General features: G+C 36.1%; 2 protein-coding genes across 6 annotated transcripts in view; both read left to right on the forward strand.

The window, feature by feature from the left end:
* Positions 1-20,931, forward strand: part of LOC106091280 (circadian clock-controlled protein daywake) — a 758,551-nt gene extending 737,620 nt beyond the window's left edge. For 4 of the 5 annotated variants that reach the window (XM_059364142.1, XM_059364143.1, XM_013257950.2 and 1 more), the window contains 3 exons: positions 6,882-7,152; positions 19,619-20,099; positions 20,698-20,931. In XM_059364142.1, the coding sequence (XP_059220125.1) occupies positions 7,095-7,152; positions 19,619-20,099; positions 20,698-20,896 (738 nt within the window). In that variant the 5' untranslated portion in view covers positions 6,882-7,094 and the 3' untranslated portion in view covers positions 20,897-20,931. Of the gene's footprint in view, positions 1-6,881; positions 7,153-17,128; positions 17,274-19,618; positions 20,100-20,697 lie in introns of those variants that run through there. The other variant, XM_013257794.2, reaches the window with a different exon arrangement.
* LOC106090854 (circadian clock-controlled protein daywake) lies at positions 1,492-5,114 on the forward strand. The gene is made up of 3 exons (XM_013257222.2): positions 1,492-1,660; positions 1,742-2,222; positions 4,889-5,114. The coding sequence occupies exons 1-3, from the start codon at positions 1,576-1,578 to the stop codon at positions 5,085-5,087; spliced, it is 765 nt and encodes a 254-aa protein (XP_013112676.1). The 5' UTR covers positions 1,492-1,575; the 3' UTR covers positions 5,088-5,114.
* Positions 20,932-27,333: the final 6,402 nt, after the last annotated feature.

Consider the following 27,333-nt stretch of genomic DNA (forward strand, 5'->3'; position numbering starts at 1 on the left):
TCGACTGAACTTTAAGCTTTTTTACTTGATATAATTGTTAATGAATTAATAAATGAATATATTTTTAACACCATAAGAAATTATAAAGGTTTTGTATTGATAATTTATCACATTTTTATGGCGTATAAAGCCTCATTAGTGTTAACAACTAGCACTTAGCAGTGTAAGATGTTTAAATTATAATAGAGCTTGAAGGAAAATCACTGATGGCTGTGTTAAAGCCATTGACGTCTTAAAAGTTTTCGCATTAGGTTTCTCCTAAGACTATGCCAATAAAACTGAAAAGGGGAATTTGTTTTAAGGCAACGGAGTGGTATATATCTCCTATCCATTATCTGAAAAGTTGATATTGAAATCTTTGTTAAATACAGACAAACGACACCAATTTGTATACTGAACAAATTTTTGGCATAACTTCAAAAAAATTTTAAACGAAATTTAGTGATGTGAAAGTTTTGAACATATAATGGAAACATTATTTCCTTGAAAGATTTTTTGTTTAATTCTAAGAACAGTTTGAGAGACTATTAATTTTGTGTATTATTATTAAAGACATAAATTATTTAATCTGAAAAGCCTTACAAATAGGAGCAAATTCAAGTGCTAATTTGGCCATGAACATTCAATTAAGGATTCGAACGGCGGGCCGCAGTACAAAACTTCTTTTAAGAGAAGTTTTTACATGGCATTGTACCTCCCAAATGTAGTCAGTATTTGGGGGAATAGCCACTGCCGACAAAATTCGAACCTGGGCGAGCATGCTAACCTCTGCGCTACGGGGCCTCCAGAAATAGGTTACTTACTTTAATTGGCTATGACAGAACATTTGTTCCACTAGCCGAACGTAGAATAGCGTTCCAAGCGCCTCAATCTTCTGCGCTCATTCTAAAATCTCTGACACCAAGTTTCGAGGTGTCTCCCACCACTTGATCTTTCCATCGGGCTTTTGGTGTTCCCGGTTTGCATGTACCACCGTTTTGCCTTCAAAAGACTTTGTTGCTGGAGCTTCTTCATCAATTCTGACAACATGACCTAGCCAACGCAGCAGACGTTGTATTTTAATGCGTGCATACAGCTCGTTGTTCATACGTCGCCCATATTCTCCATTATCGCAAACTGGTTCACATATTTCAATTTTGCATAAAAATCCGGTCCCTAATTATATGTATTACAGAAATATGCAATCATTGACCGTTGTGGCCTGTTTCCAACACCTTCCGACCTACATCAATAAAAATTATTTTTGTAAAGTTTAAAGCGGCTTAGCTCACCCATATGAATGTTAGAGTGGTAGCTTTCTATCTTTAAATATTTAGCAACATTCAAAAAAATTAAAAAGTGACTGCTATAATCATCAAGTTCTTAACTTTTCTGCGATCAATTACATTTAAACAAAGATTGATTTTTTATTTATAAACAAGCTTGACTAGATTAGCATCGACATGTGCAGTTAATTATCTTTTGATGGGACTTGGTATAAAAATGGCATGTCATCTAGTATTCAAGTTCAGACGGTAACGGAATCGTTGTAAGAGCAAATCCCTAAGAATCTTAAAAAAAATAAATTAAAACGAAATGAATGAAAAGTGTGTGTCAGGTAGTATTCTAATTACTGCCATTGTATGGGCATTGTCGTTGCCAACTCATGGTGGAGAGTTACGTGAGTGTTGAGTTAAAATACAAAATTTAACCATCTAAAGTGAATATTACCCCTTACCACGCCTTTTAATCCTTGTTGCAGCTACCGAAATAACCAAATGCAAGGTGGGAGACAATGATTGTGTACGAGATAAAATACAAGAAATATGCCGCAAATACCCCAAAGGCAATCCCAGTTTTGCTTTTCCGGACATAAGTGCGCTTCGCATGGAAAACATTACCATAACCCGGGCCAATGACCGATCGCCGTTGCAGTTGAATTTTAAATTTTTGCATTTGATTAATTATGGCATAGAAACTATTAAAATCTTAAAAACCACTGGATGGACCAAGGACCCCAAGATTATTGAAATGGAGGGTGAAATTCCTCTTCTTCGATTGGTGGGCCACTACCAGGCGGATGGTAAAATTTTACTTTTTAACCTAAATGGCGAAGGCGAGGCTAGTATTGAGTTAGCCGATTGCAGGGTCCAACTCAAGGCTCGTGTGAAACTGGAAAAGAGAAGTGATGGAAAAAATTATCTTAAAATTGTAAAATTAACGGTTACCTTGGAACCTAAGAAGTGAGTATTTGTTCAGTAACAAATTTATTTCTTTAGAACTCCTACCAAAGGTTGAGGGAATATTGGTTTTGCCTTTCCATTTATAACACTTTGAAACATTGATCTATGAGCCTACAAAGTATATATGAATAATCGTGATTGTCATGGCATTTGAAGCCGATTAAGCAAAATCCATTGGTCTGTCTCTCCTCTGTCGTCGAAAGAACGCCATCATTTTAACGGGTAAATATAGCCACTCGAAATTTTCTCATAAATAAATGTAAATGACTCAAATCGATTCATATTTGGATATAGCTCCCATATAAATCGATATGACTTCTTGAGCCCTCTAATATGTCTAATTCTTATCCCATTTAGCAGCATGTTTCCACTCCCCTTGCCAAATATCAACATGCGAGTGGTAACTTTACTTTACTTATTTTACTTTAATTGGCTGTGACAGAATATTTATTCCACTAGCCGAACGTAGAATAGCGTTCCAAGCACCTCGATCTTCTGCGCTCATTCTAAAATCTCTGACACCAAGTTTCGAGGTGTCTCCCACCACTTGATATTTCCATCGAGCTTTTGGTCTTCCCGGGTTGCGTGTACCACCGTGTTTGCCTTCAAAAGACTTCTTTGCTGGAGCTTCCTCATCAATTCTGACAACATGACCTAGCCAACGCAGCCGTTGTATTTTGATGCGTGTCATACGTCGCCTATATTCTCGCAAACTGGTCCATATATTTTACGAAGAATCTTTCTCTCAAATACTCCAAGCACTGCCTCATCTGCTTTCACAAGTACCCATGCCTCAGAACCATATAACAACACGGGTAGTATCAGTGTCTTGTATGTTGTAATCTTCGTTTGTCGAGAGGTGGCCTTGTTTCTAAGCTGCTTACTTAGTCCAAAATAGCATCTATTTGTCAGTATTATTCTTCGCTTTATCTCAAAACTAGTGTCATTCGTTTCGGTTACGGCTGGTTCCCAACTTTCTCCATTTTCTTTACCTGCTCGGTTGTGCAAAGCTTTTCTGGAGTTGAAACCATCCATTTCGTCTTATCTCCATTTACTGCCAGACCCATTTTCACTGACTCTCTTTCGATTCCTTCAAAGGCTGCAGTTATGATATGATATCGATGTCGTCGGCATAGGCAAGTAGCACCTGTTCTCTTGTGATTAGTGTGTCATATCTATTCACATCTGCATCTCGTATAATCTTCTCCAACAGAATATTAAAGAGATCACACGATAGGCTGTCTCCTTGTCTGAAACCTCGTTTGGTATTAAATTCTTGCTGAGGAACGCGCATCAGCCTATTAAAATTACGATTTTAATATTACCCTCAAATTAATATGGATAAATGGTGAGATGGATACGCAGATAGGCAGAGGAAGACAGATAGACATTGCTAAATACAATAAGAAAGTGATTCTGAGTCCATTAGTATACTTAGCAATGGGCCCACTTCTTCTTTTGGAAGAAGAAGAATACCCTGGTTCACATTAGCGGTGCAAGATGTAATGACTGAAACATATGTACAAAAAAAAATGGCAAACAATTTTTTTAATTAAAAATTTAATTGAAAATGAAATAGTTTTTAATTAATTTATAGATTAAATTAATTTTTTTAATTGAATATTTTCTGTTCAATTACAGTCGTGATAGAAATGTTTGCCATTTTCCATTAAAAAATTAATTTAATCAATTAATTTTTTAATTGAATCTCAAAATAATCTCAATTGAATCTCGAAAAATTAATTAAAACTAAAATTTTATCAACCACAATCCTGATACAAAATGTAGTAATTTTTAATCAAAAAATTTATTGATTCAATCAATTTTTATTCGAATCTAAAAATTTTTTCAATAAAAGATGTGATTGGAAATTGTATTTTCTTCATATATATACAATACGTCTTCTTTTATAATTGCTGTGTATTATTTTATTACTACATATTGCAAAATACGATTAATCGGTTATTTTTATCTGCATGGTATCCATAACAATCCAGGACAACGTTGTCCTGAAATTCTATCCAGAACATCTGACTTGCACTGCATAGGGATAAAATAAAATTCAGCAAATGTCTGCAATATAGCCTTTAATTGATTTTACTTAAGCTCCAGCTTAAGAAAAATCCATTAAAGGTTATATTGTCCCCTACGTTATAAATGGAAGGAGATTTCAAAAATCCCTACGTCCCACAGTTCGAAAAGTCTATGGCAGCCGGTTCTACGTACTGGATTAACCCAATGGAGTCCTTCAAAGTCTGCCGCCTCAGTGTACATCATACTGCTACGACAACAACAACAAATCTTTTTTTCACCCCTATCCGACACGCAACATTGTTTGCAAAACCCCCGCAAGGAATTTTTTGATGGGATACCCATAGATTGAAATTTTCAAACAATTTCATTGAATTTTTTATTGGATCAATTAAAAAATTAATCAAAAATTTCAATAATTTTTTTAAATTGAATGCTATTTTTAAATAGAAAATGTTTCAATTGCTTTTTCAAAACGATGATTGACATTATCATTTTCGTGATTGAAGCAGTTTCAATTAAAAATGATTGAATCAATAAATTTCATGATTGAAACTGATTTGTATTCTTTTCTGTGTTTATAATATACTCTTATAAATAATATTTGTCTATAATAATTTTTTCGTTATATTTAGGAGCTATTCCAAACTAGAAAATTTGATAAAAGGTAATAAAGAACTGTCGGATAGTGTAAATGACGTCATAAATGAAAACTGGCGAGACGTTTGGAATGAACTGAGGACTGGCACCAATGATGTTACATCTCAGATATATTTTAATATTATAGGCAATGTTTTAGATGTATTATCGTATGATGATTTCTTTGCAGAATAAAGTTGCTGTAATTAAAACAAAAAATAATTGTAATGTTCCGTTATATGAAGTTTTTGGATATAGAATAACATCATTAGGGCGAAATGTTTCGTCCATGTAATTTTATCATGCGTCAGCATGATCTCATGTGACCAAAACTAAAACCTATTCCTCCATGGACAAACGGTGTATGTATATCCGAACTTTGTCAAACAAAATTTTTAGTTGCCCAATTTACATTTTAAGAAAATTATTTCTTCATTGAAAGAAAGTTTTTTTTTATTTATATAAAACTAGCTGGACGGGGCCCTCTTATTTTATCTTTGGAAGTGCTGGTACGGCCTACCAGATATTTCGCCCCAATGTGGATACCATATTGGTGCTCTACTCCCAAATTTCTTTAATTTCGCCCTGAATGTGGAAATCTAATTCGTGTCACTGTATCCTATGTCCGCCTATGACGCTGAATGCCTGCGTTCGAATCCTGGCGAGAACATCGGACAAAATCTAAAGCGGTGGTTATCCCCTCTTAATACAAAATTTTCGCACTTTGCCTTGAAGTAAATATAAGGTTCGTGCTCTACTTTCAAATATATTTTATATGAGCCTCATAATTGCATAATCGGTATAAATGTTCTGTTTGAGTGTAGCTGGACCCCAGGGTCTTTGTCCCGAAAATGAGTGTAAATAAAAGTATGAGTATCAATTCCGTATTAACATATTTAGGAGCTATTCCAAACTAGAAAATTTGATAAAAGGTAATAAAGAACTGTCGGATAGTGTAAATGACGTCATAAATGAAAACTGGCGAGACGTTTGGAATGAACTGAGGACTGGCACCAATGATGTTACATCTCAGATATATTTTAATATTATAGGCAATGTTTTAGATGTATTATCGTATGATGATTTCTTTGCAGAATAAAGTTGCTGTAATTAAAACAAAAAATAATTGTAATGTTCCGTTATATGAAGTTTTTGGATATAGAATAACATCATTAGGGCGAAATGTTTCGTCCATGTAATTTTATCATGCGTCAGCATGATCTCATGTGACCAAAACTAAAACCTATTCCTCCATGGACAAACGGTGTATGTATATCCGAACTTTGTCAAACAAAATTTTTAGTTGCCCAATTTACATTTTAAGAAAATTATTTCTTCATTGAAAGAAAGTTTTTTTTTATTTATATAAAACTAGCTGGACGGGGCCCTCTTATTTTATCTTTGGAAGTGCTGGTACGGCCTACCAGATATTTCGCCCCAATGTGGATACCATATTGGTGCTCTACTCCCAAATTTCTTTAATTTCGCCCTGAATGTGGAAATCTAATTCGTGTCACTGTATCCTATGTCCGCCTATGACGCTGAATGCCTGCGTTCGAATCCTGGCGAGAACATCGGACAAAATCTAAAGCGGTGGTTATCCCCTCTTAATACAAAATTTTCGCACTTTGCCTTGAAGTAAATATAAGGTTCGTGCTCTACTTTCAAATATATTTTATATGAGCCTCATAATTGCATAATCGGTATAAATGTTCTGTTTGAGTGTAGCTGGACCCCAGGGTCTTTGTCCCGAAAATGAGTGTAAATAAAAGTATGAGTATCAATTCCGTATTAACATAATTAGAAGTGAAGTTCAGTTTAGGAAGTGATTTAGGGTGTACCCCAAAAAAAATTGGCTCCAAAATTGGATATCGAATTCTATTCCCTCCGGTTCCTGCGGTTGGAGTTTTTAAATAGTTGGCTTTGTTCAATATTCCTCTGTATTTATTTGTTTATTATTATATTTTAATATTTGTTCTTTTCTTTCAGCTTCCGATATTGCAAAATGTAAAGCTGGGGATAATGACTGTGTCCGAGATAGAACTTCGGTAATATTTAAAAAAAATCCCCAAAGGCAATTCTGGTTTCGGTCTGCCAAACATATCCGCAAGCAAAACCTGGCTCACCCATACAACTAAACCTTAAACTCATGCAATTGACTGGTTATGACATGGAAAAGACTATCTTTGTAAATACCACTGGATGGACCAAGGAACCCAATACCATCGAGATGTACTCTATTGTGGACTATCTGAAAATGGTGAGCGAATATGAAACGGATGGCAAAATCTTACTGCTTGCATTAAATGGAAAAGGCAATGGTGTATTTGAGCTGAGTAATTGTACCACACATACGAAATTGCGTCTCGATTTTGAACAAAGAAATGATAATAAACAAGTAAAAGCGTGCCAAGTTCGGCCGGGCCGAATCTTATATACCCTCCACCATGGGTCGCATTTGTCGAGTTCTTTTCCCGGCATCTCTTCTTAGGCAAAACAGGATATAAGAAAAGATTTGATCTGCTATTAGAGCCATATCAAGATATGGTCCGGTTTGGACCACAATTAAATTATATGTTGGAGACCTGTGTAAAATGTCAGCCAATTCGAATAAGAATTGCGCCCTTTGGGGGCACAAGAAGTAAAATAGAGAGATCGATTTATATGGGAGCTGTATCGGGCTATAGACTGATTCAGACCATAATAAACACGTATGTTGATAGTCATGAGAGGATCTGTCGTACAAAATTTCAGGCTAATAATTGCGGCCTCTACAGGCTCAAGAAGTCAAGATCCCAGATCGGTTTATATGACAGCTATATCAGGTTATAAACCGATTTGAACCATACTTGGCACAGTTGTTGCATGTCATAACAAAACACGTCGTGCCAAAATTCATTCAAATCGGATAAGAATTGCGCCCTCTACAGGCTCAAGAAGTTAAGACCCAAGATCGGTTTACATGGCAGCTATATCAGGTTATGGACCGATTTGAACCATACTTGACACAGTTTGGATATCACGACAAAACACGTCGTGCGAAATTTCATTCCAATCGGATAAGAATTGCGCCCTCTAGAGGCTCAAGAAGTCAAGACCCAAAATCGGTTTATATGGCAGCTATATCAGGTTAAAGACCGATTTGAACCATACTTGGCACAGTAGTTGGATATCATAACAAAACACGTCGTGCAAAATTTCATTCCAATCGGATAAGAATTGCGCACTCTAGAGGCTCAAGAAGTCAAGACCTAAGATCGGTTCATATGGCATCTATATCAAAACATGGACCGATATGGCCCATTTACAATACCAACCTACACTAATAAGAAGTATTTGTGCAAAATTTCAAGCGGCTAGCTTTACTCCTTCGGAAGTTAGCGTGCTTTCGACAGACAGACGGACGGACGGACGGGCATGGCTAGATCGACATAAAATAAGTTAAAACAACCCAGAAAAAGCTTACTAAGCATGTCATTATTGATGGCATTACCATTCATACAAAGATATATGTATTATTATCTTCTGCATTACCTGTGGCTTGAAAGTAATAATATATTCATAGCAATTCCTTTGGTATTACCACCGGTAAACTTGTGAGCAATTACTGACTTCCTCGGACTTCACCGTGTAAAAGTAAATCGAAGGGATGCCTAATATAATTCAGGGCTACATTATGTGTGGGCTTCTGGCCAGCTTATTTAGTAAAAAAATGTTTCCTGTGAAGTAAAGCGCATTAAATAAGTCTGAATCGAATAATAAATAGTATTTCAACATAAGGTCGTAAGAGTTGGACTTTTTTTTTGTTGTCCTCTTTCATTTTTAACTCACCGTTGGTTTTTTTCCAAATTCCTCAGGTGTTTTTATTAAAAAATCTAGCAAGAAAATTCTAAAAAGAACCGAAACTCAAAAATGTAATCCGAGCCGGAAGTTAAATCGGGATATTATTTTATATGGGAGCTATAAATATTGGTGCAAAATTAAATTTGTATTTCTTTACTAGCTGAACCTTTCTTTTAGATTATATGGAACAAACTTATCCTTTGAATATTTATTTTCGACAATTAAAGAGCTTATAGTCAAATACTATGCCATGAAAATAGTATATGTATATCACTTGACAAACAGTATAACAATATAAATGCCTTTAAATGAATCCCTTATGATCTTTATTGGTCTCTTGATTCGCTCGGAGGTGTTAGGGTCATCTAAGTTTGAATGTTTAATGTACTCCATTCTTTAAAGACTTTATTTGAGCGTGACATTCTCATGGGGATTTTGGGAGTGGGAAGGCCCCAGGGTGGTGGTTGGAGGGATTAGGGGATGGTCCTGAAAGGGGGTGTGAATTTCGTGCTCTACTCCCAAATGTCTTTCATTTGAGTCCCATATTGCCATGATCGGTAAATACGTAAGAGAGGTTGTCCCCCAGATACTTAGCCCTGAAAAAATATCAGCATCGTGCTCTACTCTAATATACAATGCCATTTATTTAAACACCATATTGCCGTTGGTTTAAGGGGAGTTTATGGGATGAGGCGTCACCCCAACACTTGGCCCCAAAATTGGTTATCAAATTCGTTTTCTAATCTCAAATATCTTTCATTTGAGCCACTTATTGGCATGGTTGATAAATTTGTACGCTTTGTGGGGTGTTTTGGGAAAGGGGCGGTGCCCCAAATACATGGTCCCACATTCTGCTTCCAAATAACTTTATTTTAGCCCCATATTGCGATGGTCAGTAAATAATTGCTGTTTGTTTGGGGCAGGTTTAGAGCACCCAGAAAATTGGTCGTGGAAGTGGGTGCCAATTTAATGCTCTACTCCCCAATACCTTTCATATTTACCACACTGACTTGGTGGGTAAATATGTCCAATTTAGGTGCGTTTTGGGGATTGGGTGGTCGCTCAAACACTTAGCCCTGAAAATAAATTAGCATCGTTCTCTACTCTCAAATATCATTTTTTATTTGAACCCCATATTGCCATTGACATCGAAATTGGATATCAAATGTATTTGATAATCTTAAATACCTTTCATTTAAACGCCTTATTGCTAAAGTCAGCAAATATGTTCGGTTTAGGAGAATGGGCTCTATCAATCAATTATCAGCTATCAATATCGAGCTTATTCTCTTTGAGACCCAAATTGTCATGACGAGCAAATATGTCATTATTGGGGGTTTTTATGAGGGTGAGACGTCCCCTAGACAGTTGGTCCCGAATGTTGACTTAGCTTCGTGGTCTACTCCCAATTACCTTTCATTTAAGGCCATATTTCCATAGACGGCAAACATGTTCGGTTTGGGGGTGTTGTGGCGGATGGGGCGGCCACTCAGTGACTTGGCTCTGAAAATATCTATCAGATTCGTGTTCTACTCTAAATTCCTCTTAATTGACCCCCATATTGCAATTGTCAGCAAATACGTCCTATTTAGGTGGTGTTATGGGGGTGGAGTGGCACCATAGACTCTTTTCCCTAATATTGATGTCAGATTCGTGCTTTACTCCCAAAGACCTTCCATTTGAGCCCCATATTGCTATGGTCGTAAATTTGTACTGTTTGGGGGTGTTTTTGGGAATGGGAGGCCTACCCAACAGGTTTTGGGGGTGAGGCGGCCCCCTAGGTACCTCAACCGAAATTTATATACCAAATTTTTTGTTTTTAGGTTACTATAAGAGGACAAAATATCGCTTAAATCGCACCACTCATCTCAGAGATCTGGCGTTTTTGAAAATTAGGGTAAGGGTTAGGGTCCGCCCCCCTTCAGATATAAAAAAATGTAATACCCTATTTTCACCACGGGCACTTTTATTATCCGATTTCGCTGAAATTTGACACAGTGACTTATGTTAGGCTTTTCGACATCCGTGTGCTATATGGTTCAGATCGGTCTGTATTTAGATATAGCTGCTAAAGAGATCAATATTGAACCAAAGTTGAACAGTGACTTGTATACATTAGACCACACAATGTCCGTGCCGAATTTGAACCAAATCTAACCATATTGTGATATAGCTGCTACGGGTGCATAAATAATGCATTTTGTCACCAAAACGTTTTTTACATATATACCCAAGGTGGTGGGTATCCAAATATCGGCCCAGCCGAACTTAATGCCTTTTTACTTGTTTTAAATGGAATAGTTTCAAATGGCATCGCTGACAATTTTTATACCCTCCACCATAGGAGGGGGTGTATACTAATTTGCTCATTCGGTTCATAACCTGATATAGCTGCCATAAAAATCGGTCTCGCACTTGACTTCTTGAGCTTATATAGGACGCAATTATTATCCGATTTGGCTGAAAATTTGCCCGTATCGTTGAGGAATACCTTCCAACAAACGGTGCAAAGTATAATCTAAATCAGTCCATAACTTAATATAGCCGCCATATAAACCGATCTCCCGATTGACCAGTTTAACACTCTGAGCCACCGGAGGGCCCAATTTTTACTCGATTTGCTTGAAATTTTGGAGGTGGTATTTTTCTATGACTTCTAACAGCCATGACAAGTACGATCCATTTCGGCCAATAACTTGAGTTAGTTCATATATATTGTATATTGAAAAAGTCATTCAAAGAACTTGGCAAATTCGATGCACTGTGACGGGTATATAAGATTAACGCACTTCTACTTGTTTTTAATATTCTCGCCAGGATTTGAACCGAGGCGTCCAGGATTTGAACCCCTCTGCGCTACGAAGTCCTATTGTGTGTTTTTTTATTTGGAAATGTCCATATTTATCACCTTCAGACGTACGTTTCTTTACAGAGCTAACTCGCATATAAAATGAACGGCATTTAAATTTTGACGCGAAGTGTCTTAGTAGCCCTTCCACACCCAAACTGGCATGTGGGCCAATGGGTGTACAATGTATGACTCAAATGAAAGGTCTTTAAGAATAGATTAAAGGTTTAACTGATACAGAATGGATCTATGGGGATTTATAGAAATCACGTGATGTGGATCTGAGAAGGATATAAAGCCCTGTATGTCTTGATCGTCTGGAATTCTGATTCGATGTGTTTTAAGAACAATCTGTTTTCAAAAAGCTATTTTAGTGTAAAGCAAAGAGCACTGAGCTAATTAGTCTTAAATAAGAGTCATTGAAAATATATACAGAAATAAAAGTGTAAGCATTGTCACTTAAATAAATTAATATCTAATTGCGAATAATCGCTCACTCTTGAACGAGTTAAATGGATAACGTAGTAATGAATATTAATGTGTCATTAAGTATCAATATAGAACAAGTATCAATATAGAACAACTCACCACCATGGATCTATTTTTAAACCCACCACCATAGGATGGGGGTATACTAATCGAGTCATTCCGTTTGTAACACCTCGAAGTATTGATCTGCGACCCCATAAATTATATATATTTTGGGTCGTCTCAACATTCTGAGTCTAACTAGCCATGTCTGTCCGTCCGTCTGTCGAAATCAGCGACTGAACGCGTAAAGCCGCTTGAAATTTTGCACAAATACTTAATGTTGACGTAGATCGTTGGGGATTGCAAATGGGTCATATCGTTTCAGATTTGGATATAGCCCCCATATAAACTGATCCCCCGATTTGACTTCTTGACCTAGAAGCTTCAATTTTCGTCCGCTGAAATTTGGAACAAAGACTTGTCTTATGATTTCCAACATCCATGCCAAATATGATCCGAATCAGTCTATAAACAGATGTAGCCTTCATATAAACCGATCCGCGGATTTTCGTCCAATTTCGCTGAAATTTGGAACAAAGACTTGTGTTATGACTTCCAACATCCATGCCAAGTGTGATCCAAATCGGTCTGTAAACAGATATAGCCCCCATATAAACCGATGCCTGGATTTGACTTCTTCAGTCGTTAGAAGCCTACATTTTCACCCGATTAAGCTCAAATTTGGCCCAAATCCCTATCTTATGAATTACAACATCAGCGCCAGGTTTTATCCGAATCGGTCAATATGGTGATATAGGTCTCTCTAAGTACCGAAAACCCGTTATGATTTAATGAGACCAAAAGAATTCAAATGCAAACTCAGTTAATAAGGGTACATTTTTAGCGGAAGCCATGGTTGTGAGTACCCGGTCGAACTTAGCACGCTTTTACTTGTTTATCCTATTATCCTTGTTTATTATAACTTCATATTAATGTGCATATTTATATTCAAACCGATCTGGATCATCAAATATGATCCAGATCACGCGTCGAGAAGAATTGTGCAAGTGACAGTCTCAAATTTCTGCGAAATGGGATAATAAAAAAGTAAGAACATGCTAAGTTCAGCCGCGACGAATCTTATATACCTTCCACCATGGATCGCATTTGTCGAGTTCTTTGCGTGATATCTGTTTTTAGGCAAATAAAGAATAATGAATAAGAACTGTTATGATGTTGAAGCTATATCAAGTTGTAGTCCGGTTCGGACCATACATCAAATTGAATGCTAAACATTGTAGAAGTCATTGTGTTATATTTCAGTCCATTCGAATATGAATTGCGCCTTGGAGGGGCTTAATAAGTAAAATCGGAAGACTGGTTTACATGGGAGCTGTTTCAAGCTATAGATCGATTCAGACCATATTTCATTCACATGTATGTTGAAGATCATGGGAGAAGCCGTTGTACAAATTGGATAATAACTGCGCCCTCTAGAGGCTCAAGCAGTCAAGATCCAGGATCGGTTTACATGACAGCTTTAGCAGGTTATTAACAAATTTAAACCGTACTTAGCACAGTGATTGGAAATGACATTAAAATACCACGTGCAAACTAACTAAAAGCTGAAGAAGTCAAGACCCAAGATCGGTTTATATGGCAGCTATGTCATGTTATGAACCAATTCGAACCACAGTTGTTAAAAGTCATAACAAAACACCACGTCCAAAATTTCAGTCAAATCAGACGAGAATTGCGCCCTCTAGAGGCTAAAGAAGTCAAGACCCAAGATCGGTTTATATGGCAGCTATATCAAAACATGGACCGATTTGGCTCATTTACAATCCCAACCGACCTATACTAATAAAAAGTATTTGTGCAAAAATTCAAGCGCCTAGCTTTACTCCTTCGATTGTAAGCGTGCTTTGGACAGACAGACGGGTTGACGGTCGGACAGACGGACGGACGAACATGACTAGATCGGCTTAAAATGTCACGACGACCAAGAATATATATACTTTATGGGGTCTTAGACGCATATTTCAAGGGGTTACAAACAGAATGATGAAATAAGAATACCCCTATCCAATGGTGGATGGTATAGAAAGAATTATTTTGTGCATAAGACCCAAAATCGGTGCATTGGTCTGTATGGTAGCCATATCCAAAAATGGTCCCATCTATATCATATTAGGTTCGGAAAGCAGGGAGCGTTGTCTAACAAGCTCTTTGATGTTTCAACAAAATTGGGTAATAAATGCGGTTTTTATGGGCTTAAGACCCTAAACCGGTAGAGCGCTTGTTATGATAACTATATCTAAATATGGTATGATTTCACCATATTCGGTTCGGATATCGGCGGGTCTAATAAAACTCACACTTACATATTTTAGCGAAATCACCCAATAAATGCGGCTTTAATGTGATTAAGACCTTAAATCGGCAATACAGTCTATATGGTTTATATGACAGCTATATGTAAATATGGACCTATCTGGACCACACTTAGGTCGGATGTCGAAGGACCTAGCACAACTCAACACTATTTCAAATTTAAGCGGAATCGGGAAAAACTGGACTTTTTCCGTCTTACGTGTCTGTGCCAAAATTTCAACTCAATATCTCAAGTTTTAAAGGCTGTAGCGTGATTACAACAGACGAAAGGAACTGAGGAAAGTAAAATAGTGCCCGCTTGTGTGGTATTTGGGGCTCTATTTAAATTACGTTTTGAACCATAGAGTCAAAGGTTAGGTGGGCATAATGCGAGGCCGGACATTAAGGTCTCCTTGTTCCGAGATTGACACGTTTCTTTTTAAACCCTCTACCATAAGATGGAGGATGCTAATTTCATCATTCCGTTTGTAACACCTCGAAATATGCGTCTAAGACCCCATAAAGTACATATATTCTTCATCGTCATGACATTTTAAGTCAATCTAACCATGTCCGTGCACCCGTCTGTCGAAAGCACGCTAACTTTCGAAGGAGTAAAGCTAGACGCTTGAAATTTTGTGCAAATATATCTTATTAGTGTAGGTTGGTTGGGATTATAAATGGGCCAAATCGGTCCATATAAACTGATCTTGAGTCTTGTATTCTTGTGCATCTAGAAGGCGTAATTCTTATTCGAATCGGCTGAAATTTTGGTTCAAATCGGTTCATAACCTGATATAGCTGTCATATAAACCGATGTTGGGTCTTGACTTACTGAGCCAATAGAGGTAGCTATTCTCATCCGATTTAGCTGATATTGTGCATGAAGTAGTTTGTTATGAATTCCAACAACTATGCTAAGTATGGTTCAAATCGGTTCATAACCTGATATAGCTGCCATATAAACCGATCTTGAATCTTGACTTCTTGAGCCACGAGAGGGCGGAATTCTTATCCGATTTGGCTGAAATTTTACAAAAAGTATTTGGTAATGACTTCCAATAACTGCGATAAATATGGTTCAAATCGGTACATAACCTGATAAAGCTGCAATATATACCGATCTGGGATCTTTATTCTTATACGATATTTCTGAAATTTTGTACAGCGGCTGCTCGCATGACCTTCAACATACGTGGGCAATATGGTCTTAATCGATCTATAGCCACTAAGGAACAGGGGCAAACTTCTCACATATCAATGAGTGCAGTCCGATTCAAGTTTAACCTCAATGATAAGGGGCCTGCTTTTTATAGCCGAGTCCGAACGGTGTGCCGCAGTGCGAAAACTCTTTGAAGAAGGCATGGTTCCTCACAAATGTTGTCACCATTAGGAAGGAAACACCACCGCTGGAAATTTTTTCTGATGGTCTCGCCAGGATTCTTAGGCGTTCAGCGTCATAGGCGGACATGCTAATCTCTGCGCTACGGTGTCCTTCTGATACAGCTCTCCTATAAACCGACTTCCGATTATGCTTCTTGAGGTGCAATACTTATCAGAATGAAATATTACCCAATGACTTTTACTATAGTCTTCAACATTCAAGTCACTTATGGTCCGAATCGGACTATAACTTGATGTATCTCCAATAGCATAACAATTCTTATCCATTATTCTTTGTTTGGCTAAAAAGAGAATTCGACAAATGCGATCCATGTTGAAGAGTATATACGATCCATGTTGAAGAGTATATAAGATTTGGCCCGGCCGATCTTAGTCATCGTCCGATTTCGTTGAAATTTGGCGCAGTGACTTATGGTAGGCTTTTCGACATCCGTGTCCTTTATGGTACAGATCAGTTTATATTTGGGAATAGCTGCCAAAAAGGCCAATATTTAGTTCTACAAAATTAACGCCTTTTTTACTTGTTTTAATTACTTCTTCAAAAATGGTGATTGATTTTATCATGTTCGCGTTTTAATTAAAAACTTAATTTGATCAATAAATTTCGTGGTTGAAACCGAATTTTATTTTTTTTTTTTGTGTTCTAAAGAATATAATATAATATCTGACAGTGAAAATCGGGGATATACAAATACAACATACAGCAACGGCATAGTCCATTCGCCTGACAACTGAAATTGCCTTGTCCAGATAGTATAGCGGGTCAAAGGCAAACCATTGCATACTCCATGGAAAATTCCCCAAAATTTTAAATTTAATATCAAATAACTCCCCCAAGAAACCTTTTACGACATATGCTAAACGTCGGAAATCTTCAACATACGTGTGATATTTTTAATACATCTTCTGCTGGAGAAGATCATACGAGATGTAAAAACGTACATGCTACTATGGCGACGCCATCAATATTATAGGTCTATCGCAAATAGTTATATCAACCTCTTACAAATGGAATGACTAAGTTAATATACCCCCTTCATATGCTTGGTAGTAGTAAATGTTTCATAAACTCTTTGTTTAATTCAGTATTAGAAAAAGAATAATTTACATTTTTATCCATATAAATTATTTTATTTTACAATTATGAAATTAGTGTTACAACTACTACTACTAGTACTAGATTCTGATTTTTTGTTATAAAACAAATTTATATGTCACATTGATTATTACATAAAGCAACATTTTCTGATTTTCTTGTTATAAAAACGTATGCCATCTTGGTTTAAATTCAGTTTGATACGTGCTCGACTTGACATCTGTTTCGGAAGAATTTAAGAAAAAAGTAGATTTTTAAATACAAATTAGCTTTAAAATGTTTAAAAGTGTTTTGGCATGCATTACAATCATGGGCGTATTGCTCGAGTGTCACAGCGGAGAGTTACGTAAGCGAAAATAAAAGGAAATATTAAAATAAACAGTGTTTTTGAAACAATTAGTACGTGTTCTACAACATTGAAAAAATATATCCTTATCATGATCTAAAGTTTAAGAACTAAATTTCCAACTTACATTATTTTACTTGATATTAGGAAATTTTTACTTGATATTAATGAATTTTTGGTTGATGTTTTTAAATTTGTACTTAATATTATGGATTTTTTTTTTTATTAAAAAGCTTAGCTTTGCTCCATATTATTTAGAACAAAAAACTTTAAATAAAATGAATGAAACTGACTTCCGGAAAAATGGCAATATTGTACTTTAGTTAAAGATACAGAAGAGCTTTACAAAAAGAAGCATGATTAATTGTCTATACATGGAAAGAAAAGAGCTTAAAGAATAAAATTTTCAAAAAAAACTTTAAGTCATTTGTGAAGCTAATGAGATTCTGTTAACGATTGATCTTGTAAGTGAAATATAGTGTCCGTTGGTATATAGCAACGTAAGTTTGAGGATAAAATGCGAATTTTGAACTTTGTATCTTTGAGTTAAAATGGTTACTAAATCCTTTAATCAAGATTTTTTTTTTAATTTTTTTGTGTATCGATCAGGGATTGTAAATGGGACAAATCAGTTGGGATTATAAATGGATCAAATCGATACATATTGCGGAATGCATATTTTTAAAAAGTTTATTCCATTTAGGAACGGGGGCAAATTTCTCACATATCAATGAGTGTTGTCCAATTCAAGCTTAAGTTCAATGATAAGGGGTCTTCTTATGATAGCTGAGTCCGAACGGCGTGCCGCCATGCGACACCACTTTGGAGAGCAGTTCCTCACAAATGTCGCCAGCATAAGGATGGGAAAACCAGCGCTGAAAGTTTTCTCTGATGTTCTTGGCAGGACGCGAACCTAGGCGTTCATCGCCATAGGTGCACATGCGTACCTCTGCCATATTTAGATATATCTCCAATAAAAACCGATCGACAGATTTGTCTTTCTGAACCCCTAGAAATCACAAATATTCAATTTGTCTCCTGGTCTAAATTTTCTCACATGATTATCTGTTATGATTCTTCAATTTAAACCAAGTATGATTAGAATAAGTTCACAATTTGATATACAGTCGAAACAGCACAACTGTTATACGCTTTAATGAAAAATCTCGCTTATGTGAAACTTGAAAGAACCATATATTGTTGTGTTATTCAATGCAATTGAATACGCTTAAGATAAAAATCGTTTAAACGAAAATACCGCTAAAATGAAAAGGTTTTTAGACTCCGAATTCTGTTTTAAATGAAACTGAAATCGCATAAGCGAAAAACTCATTCCATTTCTATATTGTCTGGAGTTGGAAAAATTCGTGTCATCAATACAATTAACATAGGATATTTTGATATTTTGCTTATACGAGTATTTGTCTCTGACTTTTAAAGGGTTCTACTAAGCATTGCTCTTTTTCAACTAAAGTTATTTCATACATCATTGACACAAAAATTCGCCTTTAATTGTGCTTTTATCGTTTAACTGGAAGTTAAATCATATATCCGATATACAGATAAGTTAAACCAAATTTATGTTTTTTTTTTTAATTTTAGTTTCACTTATCCTTATATTTTACTTATTGAGCCCCTGAAGGGCACAATTTTTATTCGAATTGGCTGACATTTTACACAACGACTTTTACTATGATCTCCAACATTTTGTTCAATTACGGTCCGAATCGAACGATAACTCGTTATGGATCATCTTGACATTCTAAGTCGATATAGCCGCGTCCATCAGTATGTTGAAAACACGTTAACTTTCGAAAGAATAATACTAGGCGCTTGAAATTTTGCACGAATACTTCCTATTAATACAGGTAGGTTGAGATTGTAAATGGGTTACATCGGTCCATGTTTTGATATTGTTGCCATATAAACCGATCCTGGATCTTGACTTATTGAGCCTCTAGAGGGCGCAATTTTTACTTGATGTGTATAAAATTTTGGATGAGGCATTATGTTATGACTTCCCATACAAACCGATCTACCGATTTTACTTCTTGAGCCTCTAGAGGGCGCAATTCTTATTCCATTTGGCTGAAACTTTGCACAGAGGCTTCTACTATTTCCTACAACATGCACACCAAGTTTGTCCGAATCGATCCATAACCTGATAAAGCTTCACTTCTTTTAATCCATTATCCTTTGATTGCTTATAGAGAGAGAGAGACACGGGGCAAAAAACTTGAAAAATGCCACGATGCCGGCGAATCTTAGCCGGCCAAACTTAGCAAGCTTTTACTTGTTTTACTTCATTGTTTTTTAATTGTAATTTTTCTTAACTTTACTTTCAGCGTCCGACATTGTAAAATGTAAAGCTGGTGATAATGATTGTGTTCGCGATAGAACTACAGAAGTATTTAAAAAATTCCCTAAAGGCAATCCTGCCTTCGGTTTACCAAACATATCCGTTCTGAGTTTAAAAAATATAACCGTTGCTAAGGCAAAGGCTGGTTCACCCACACAACTGAACTTCAAATTCCTAGACTTGACTGTTTATGGCATGGAAAGGGCTATCACTGTTAATACGACAGGATGGACCAAGCAGCCCAAGACTATTGAAATGTTCTCATATGTCGACTTTGTTAAAATGGAGGGTGTATATGAGACGAATGGCAAAATCCTACTGCTGACATTGAATGGAAAAGGCAATGGTGTAGTTGAGTTGATAAACTGTACGGTACATACGAAATTGCGTTTCGATTTTGAACAAAGGAACGATGGCAAAAGATATGCTCAAGCGAGCAAACTAAAGGCAGTTGTAACACCAGAAAAGTAAGTATTAAAAAAAAGTTACTAAATTCCAAAACTGAAATACGCATAAGAACTTGCGACGTTGACTAGGAAGTGGTATTTCAACTTTTTAAAACTTTTAATGAGAGTTGGAGGCCACCGTAGCGCTGAAGTTAGCATGTCCGCCTTTGACGGGGGGTGTGAAGGGGGCAAGTCATTCAGTTTCGATTGATTTGCCCCATATTATTAATCTAAAATTTGAATCGCAGTGCACGTATTGATATAAAATAAGTCTTCCTGCTTTTCATTATTGGAATATTCAATCTCTCTAGTTAGTAACTTAAGCTGTTATAAAGAGTATCTATCATACATATAAAAATGTCTTTCGAAATCTAGCAAGTTCATTAAATGTTGCCATGATTTCAATATATCAATGTCCAGATGTAGTAAATTGTCTCATTACCTCCCAAACTGACAAAAATTTCCTAAAATATATCTTCTAATTTGACATACTGATCACCTAGTAATTCAAATTTAAAATTTTCTATTCTAGTAATAAGTAGGGGCAATTTTTTTTTAATTTTTCTCAATTTCTTCTAATTTCCTATTTACCTATTAATGTTTAATATTTTCCTTTCAGGATGGTGATAAAAATGGAAAATTTAGTGAATGGCAACAAAGAATTGACAGATACCCTCAACTCGGTGTTAAATGAAAACTGGCTTGATATTTGGAATGAATTAAGCGATGGCATTGGCAAAGCAATTTCTCTAGTATTTAAAAATGGTCTAAATAGTGTGCTAAATGAACTATCCTACGATGACTTTTATAGTGAATAAAATTTATGAATGAATAATTTGTTGCTTATAGAAGTTAAAATAAAGAGTATGTATTTAAAAAAAAATCAAAAAGCAATAGCCCGATTCTCTTTATAGGCAGAAACTAAAAACAAGTAAAAACGCATTAAGTTTGACCGCGTCGAACTTTGAATACCCACCACCATGGATATATTTGTTATAAAAATGTATTATAACACTATAACATCCATATAAATATCCAAATATAGTCCGACCTTAATCATATTTGGTTCAGGTGCCAAGAAGCTCTATATAAGTAACAGTTCGAAATTTCAGCGAAATCGGGTAATAAGTGCACCGTTCATGTGATTAAGCCCTAATTCGTATGATCGATCTATACGACAGCTATATCTAAATATGGTTCGATCTAGACCATATTTGGATTGGATGTCAGGAGTCTTAAAGCAGTTCACTATTTCAAGTTCAGCAACATCGGAGGATAAATCCGGGTTTTATGGTCGTTTTAGGCCCTAAAACTGAAGATTTGTTTCTATGGCAGCTATATCTAAATATGGCCCGGTCTGAACCATTTTCGGGACAGATGTTGGGAGTCTAAATACAACTCACTATTCCAAATTTCAGCGAAGTCGGGTAATAAATGCGCCTGTTATAAGCTTAATCGCGTCCTCTAGAAGCTCAAGAAGTTAAGACCCAAGATTGGTTTAAGAAGTATTTGTGCAGAATTTGAAGCGCCTAGCCTGACCCTTTCGTAAGCTAGCGTGCTTTCGACAGACAGACGGACGAACATGACTAGATCGATTTAAAATGTCACGACGATCAAAAATATATGTAAGTTATGGGGTCTTAGATGCATATTTCGAGGTGTTACGAACGGAATGACGAAATTAGTATACGCCCCACCCTATGGTGGAGGGTATAAAAATAATCTAATTGTATATAAATTCAGATTTTAAAAAATCTAATTAAATCTAACAGCGCACCAATTCAAACAACCATGTTTTGTGAAAATATTTTTTAATTGATTCAAATGTGAGGTATTGCTGAAATTTTTTTAGACCACGACCATGCCCCTTGGTAACGCTACCAGTATATTTGTAATACTTTAAGGTGCGATACACAAACATTTTGTGCACTTCTTTTTGTGTTTAAGTTCGCCTACAATAGCCGTTTGGGACTTTCTCAGATTTTCCATCATGAATAACTTTCTGTTTTTAATAAGCTCCGAAGCAAATGCTTTTGGTGGCTTGTAAACATTATAATGACTTGTCAATAAAATAAATATCATGTAACTGACATTTCCAGTTTGACACACCAGTGTGAACTTGATTACACTTAGTATCAGCCACCCTGTAGAAAACTTGGATTTGCTATAACAACAAGACGGCTCCACAAAGCAGGGGAAACAATGACCCAGTAGAGAAGCGAGTTCAATAAACACTTTATTACACCATTTTGGGCCCGTTAAGTCGGCCCAGATAGTTCGGTTTAACGTCGTTAAGGCATATTAACGTCGTTAGGCATATCTATAGCAAGAAACCCACAATGGTTCTGTCAACCACTGTGCAATATTATAAATCTACCTTTCGAACTTCATATTAAAAAACAGTAAGGAAAGGCAAAAATCGGGCTAAGCCGCTATATAATACCCTACATCACCTAGTCTACTACCACTTTTAATATATAAGACTTATCTCCAGATCTAGTCAGACTTTTTTTTTGCATACCTATGGAAATATCGAATTGAACCTTATAAGATTTTCTTACGACAGAACAAAAATTGTGAATTTCTACAGCCTTAAAAGGCCATATGGGATGAGAGATATATATGGAAGCAATATCTTCATCTGTGCCGAATTTGATGAAATTACGCATATATACCGGAACGTCGAATAGAACATCTCATGCCAAATATTGTGGAAATCTGACCAAAATTGTGGCTTCTACTGCCTTAAAAGCCCATATCGGATGAAAAATATATATGGGAGCTACATCTAAATCAGAACGAATTTTAATGAAACTTTGTGCACATATTGGGACATCCAATAGAATTTGGTCTTCTACAGCCTTAAAGGCCATATCGGCTGAGAGATATATATGGGAGCTATATCTAATTCTGAACCGAATTTTATGAAATTTTGCACACGTCTTGAAACGTCAAATAAAACATCTTTGCAAAATCTCGTGCTTAATCTTAATAGTGTGCCAAATTTCATCGAATTTGGGTAATAAAGGGATCTTTTATGGCCTCAATACCCTATATCGGGTGATCGAGCGGTCGATCTATAGGGCAGCTATATCCAAATATAGTTCGATCTGAACCGCACTTCACAGAAATGAATAGTGGTCTACCAGAACTCACTGTACCAAATTTCATCGACATCGGATGGAAAATTACTAATTGCCTCAAGACTTTAAGACTAGAGATCGGTTTTTATAGCGGCTACATATAACTAAAATCCAATGTAATGAGATCAGACAGTCAGGTTTATATACAAATGATACAAAATCATAAAAAATTGTTTGAAAATATTTTTATACCAAGATATCAGGTATTTACCCAATAAATACCCAAGCGTTGGGTATTTACCCGGTAGAAACCCATCTCTACATATAATAGATCATTTAAAACATTGCTTACTATATTGAAATATAGTTGAGATAGAACATTGGTGCAAAAGGAATTAAAAAAAATTAACCCATCCTATAGTGCTGGGTATTAAAATTCTTTTGGTGATGTTCGTGAGCGAATTAGTTTTGGTTTACATTTGTGCGTGGGTCTTTATCCTTTACAAAAAATTTCTCGGTCTGAAACATTACCACTTTTTGTTACAAAATTTTTAGGTTCCAATGTGGTCATTATTTTGTTTGGTTGAAGATAATGTTTTCCATTACTTCTTTCTTACAGTTTTACGCGACCTTTAATGTGGATCTTGTATTCGGCCAACTCAAATGTTGCCTTGCCTTCGACATTCAGATTGAAAAGTAAAGTCTTACCATCCACTTGGTAATGGCCCACCAACTTGAGTAATGGGATTTCTAAATATACTTCGAAAGTTTTGGGATGCTTGGTCCAAACTGTGGTGTTTATTATCCGGCAGCTTCTATGCCATTGTTAGTTAAATTCAATTGTATCGGGGGATGCACTGTTCGCAGGGGCTACTATAAACTAGGATTACCTTTGGGGAGTTTTTGGTATACTTCGTGGATTTTATCGCGAACGCAATCATTGTCTCTCACCATTTTATAATGTCGGGATCTGGAATAAGGATTATTTTGTTTTATGCATGCATGCATCCTTATCCAATCCTTATCCTATCCTTATCCTATCCTTATCCTATCCTTATCCTATCCTTATCCTATCCTTATCCTATCCTTATCCTATCCTTATCCTATCCTTATCCTATCCTTATCCTATCCTTATCCTATCCTTATCCTATCCTTATCCTATCCTTATCCTATCCTTATCCTATCCTTATCCTATCCTTATCCTATCCTTATCCTATCCTTATCCTATCCTTATCCTATCCTTATCCTATCCTTATCCTATCCTTATCCTATCCTTATCCTATCCTTATCCTATCCTTATCCTATCCTTATCCTATCCTTATCCTATCCTTATCCTATCCTTATCCTATCCTTATCCTATCCTTATCCTATCCTTATCCTATCCTTATCCTATCCTTATCCTATCCTTATCCTATCCTTATCCTATCCTTATCCTATCCTTATCCTATCCTTATCCTATCCTTATCCTATCCTTATCCTATCCTTATCCTATCCTTATCCTATCCTTATCCTATCCTTATCCTATCCTTATCCTATCCTTATCCTATCCTTATCCTATCCTTATCCTATCCTTATCCTATCCTTATCCTATCCTTATCCTATCCTTATCCTATCCTTATCCTATCCTTATCCTATCCTTATCCTATCCTTATCCTATCCTTATCCTATCCTTATTCTATCCTTATCCTATCCTTATCCTATCCTTATCCTATCCTTATCCTATCCTTATCCTATCCTTATCCTATCCTTATCCTATCCTTATCCTATCCTTATCCTATCCTTATCCTATCCTTATCCTATCCTTATCCTATCCTTATCCTATCCTTATCCTATCCTTATCCTATCCTTATCCTATCCTTATCCTATCCTTATCCTATCCTTATCCTATCCTTATCCTATCCTTATCCTATCCTTATCCTATCCTTATCCTATCCTTATCCTATCCTTATCCTATCCTTATCCTATCCTTATCCTATCCTTATCCTATCCTTATCCTTATCCTATCCTTATCCTATCCTTATCCTATCCTTATCCTATCCTTATCCTATCCTTATCCTATCCTTATCCTATCCTTATCCTATCCTTATCCTATCCTTATCCTATCCTAAAAACTAAGAATTAATTTTAAATTAATATGTGACGTTAAACCAGGTAAACTAAAAAAAATGGTGACCATGATTCATTGGTTAGAAATTCTCGCAACTGGTTATAAAATTTGCCTTTTCATTCATAAAATCTTGAAAGTTAAAATTAATTTTTAGCTTTAATCCTCTTTATACGTTTTTTCAGATAGCTTAATACGAGTTACGAGTGACTATTTTTTAAAAACAGCTTTGATTTAATTAGCATTGATAAGTCAAATGGACAATTTCCTTTTGAGGTCTAGAATTGTTTGCATAAAAATGGCAGGGCAACATGTCTACAAGTTTAGATTATTGCGGACGATGACAATTATCGAAACAAGTGCTAGAAACAGGAATGAAAATAAGTTTTTTTTCAGTTTCCTTGTTGGTTGGCATAATATTACACTTATCGCTAATGGGTCATAGTGAAGAATTACGTGAGTTGAAAGATAAAGATAAACAACAAGATAAAGATAAGGCTGTGGATATGGCGAATTTCAAGGGATGTGAGGTTTTTGGACACTGGACAGTACATTGGCTGATGGCGGTGCTTTTGGCACAACATGACCTTAGGACTGGCTGTGGTCGGAAGTTCGGACAACTCAAGCAATGGATCAGTGGCTCTGATGTCTGAGAGACATCGGGCAATGCTCCAGCGGCTAAAGGTTAGGAAACGTGATTGACTTAGGATGTGATTGAGACAATTCTTGGCCGTGTCATATATGTAAACGACGGAATAAGATGTATGAACTATCGCTCAGTGATAAAAACTGGGACGTTTATGGATTCAAGCCCTTTGTCTTTGGCTTGAGACCATTGTTAAAATTAATGGTGGAAATGAAAAAAAAAACAATTTTTTTTTTTCGAATAATGAATACTACCCCCAATTAACCAACCCAAAATTTGAGTCCATGATTTGCCTCGCAAAAAGATAAAGATATTATCATATAAACTAAGCCAATTCGAATAGTATTTTTAAACACTGCAGTATAGGACAGGGTTATACTAATTTCGTCACTCCGTATCCAAAGCTTCGAAATATTCGTCTAAGGGTTGGTATTCTATTCTGCTTTTGGAATAGTCGTGGAAATCTTTAATCGTTCCGCGAGCGGAATTTGACAGTTATGTTTTGTTTTTATTTTGATACCAAAAGACGTTTTTTATCTGCACTTATGGTTCTATAATAAAAGATCAAAAAGAAAAAACGAACCGTCGAAACCAATAAAACAAAAATGATGTCAAGCATTGCCACTAAAATTTCTTTTTGCCAGTTTCTTCACTATAAACAGAGTACCACTTATTCGCCTATTTTCCTCCAGCGTTTCACCGACGTTTTTTTTATATGGAGTTTGACAGCATTCCACCTCAAAAACAGAGCAGAATACTCAGCTTAAGACTCCAAGACCTGCCAAGATCCAGCAAAGTCCGTCCGTCTGTTGAAAACAGTTGAACTTTCGAAGGAGTAAAGCGCTTAGCCTGATATATTGCATAAATTCTCCCTTTTAATGTGGGTCATTTGGGATATATGAACCCGCTTACACTTTTTGAGCCTTTTGATAAAGTAATTATTATCCGACAAATACGATCAATGGCGGAATCTATATTACACTCAGCCCAGATGAATTAATTTGTTTTTTACAGGATCCATGATGGTGATGATAGTTACAACTGCTAATTAAACCGATCTCCCTATTTTATTTTTGAGCCTGTAGAGGACCCACTTCTTCTATGATTTAGTATATGGCGTTTTATTATAAATTCCAACAATTGTAGCAAGTTAGGTCCAAATCGGTCAATAACCTGATACAGCTCCCATATTAATCGATCGCCCCATTTGGCTTTTGGATTGGCTGACATTTTAAACGTGGTATTTTCTTAAGACTTTTAGTAGGCACAACCAAAAGTCCATCATTTGATGTATATCCAATATATCTGGATGAGTCATTTAAAGAACGTTTCAAATGCGACTTATGTTGGGGAACTTACACGCTTTTACTTGTTTTCTTTCGCACTTCATTTTAAAACAAAATGTCAATATTTTTTTTCTAA

This window comes from Stomoxys calcitrans, chromosome 2, assembly GCF_963082655.1.
Source record: "Stomoxys calcitrans chromosome 2, idStoCalc2.1, whole genome shotgun sequence".
In the NCBI taxonomy this organism is placed as follows: Eukaryota; Metazoa; Arthropoda; class Insecta; order Diptera; family Muscidae; genus Stomoxys; species Stomoxys calcitrans.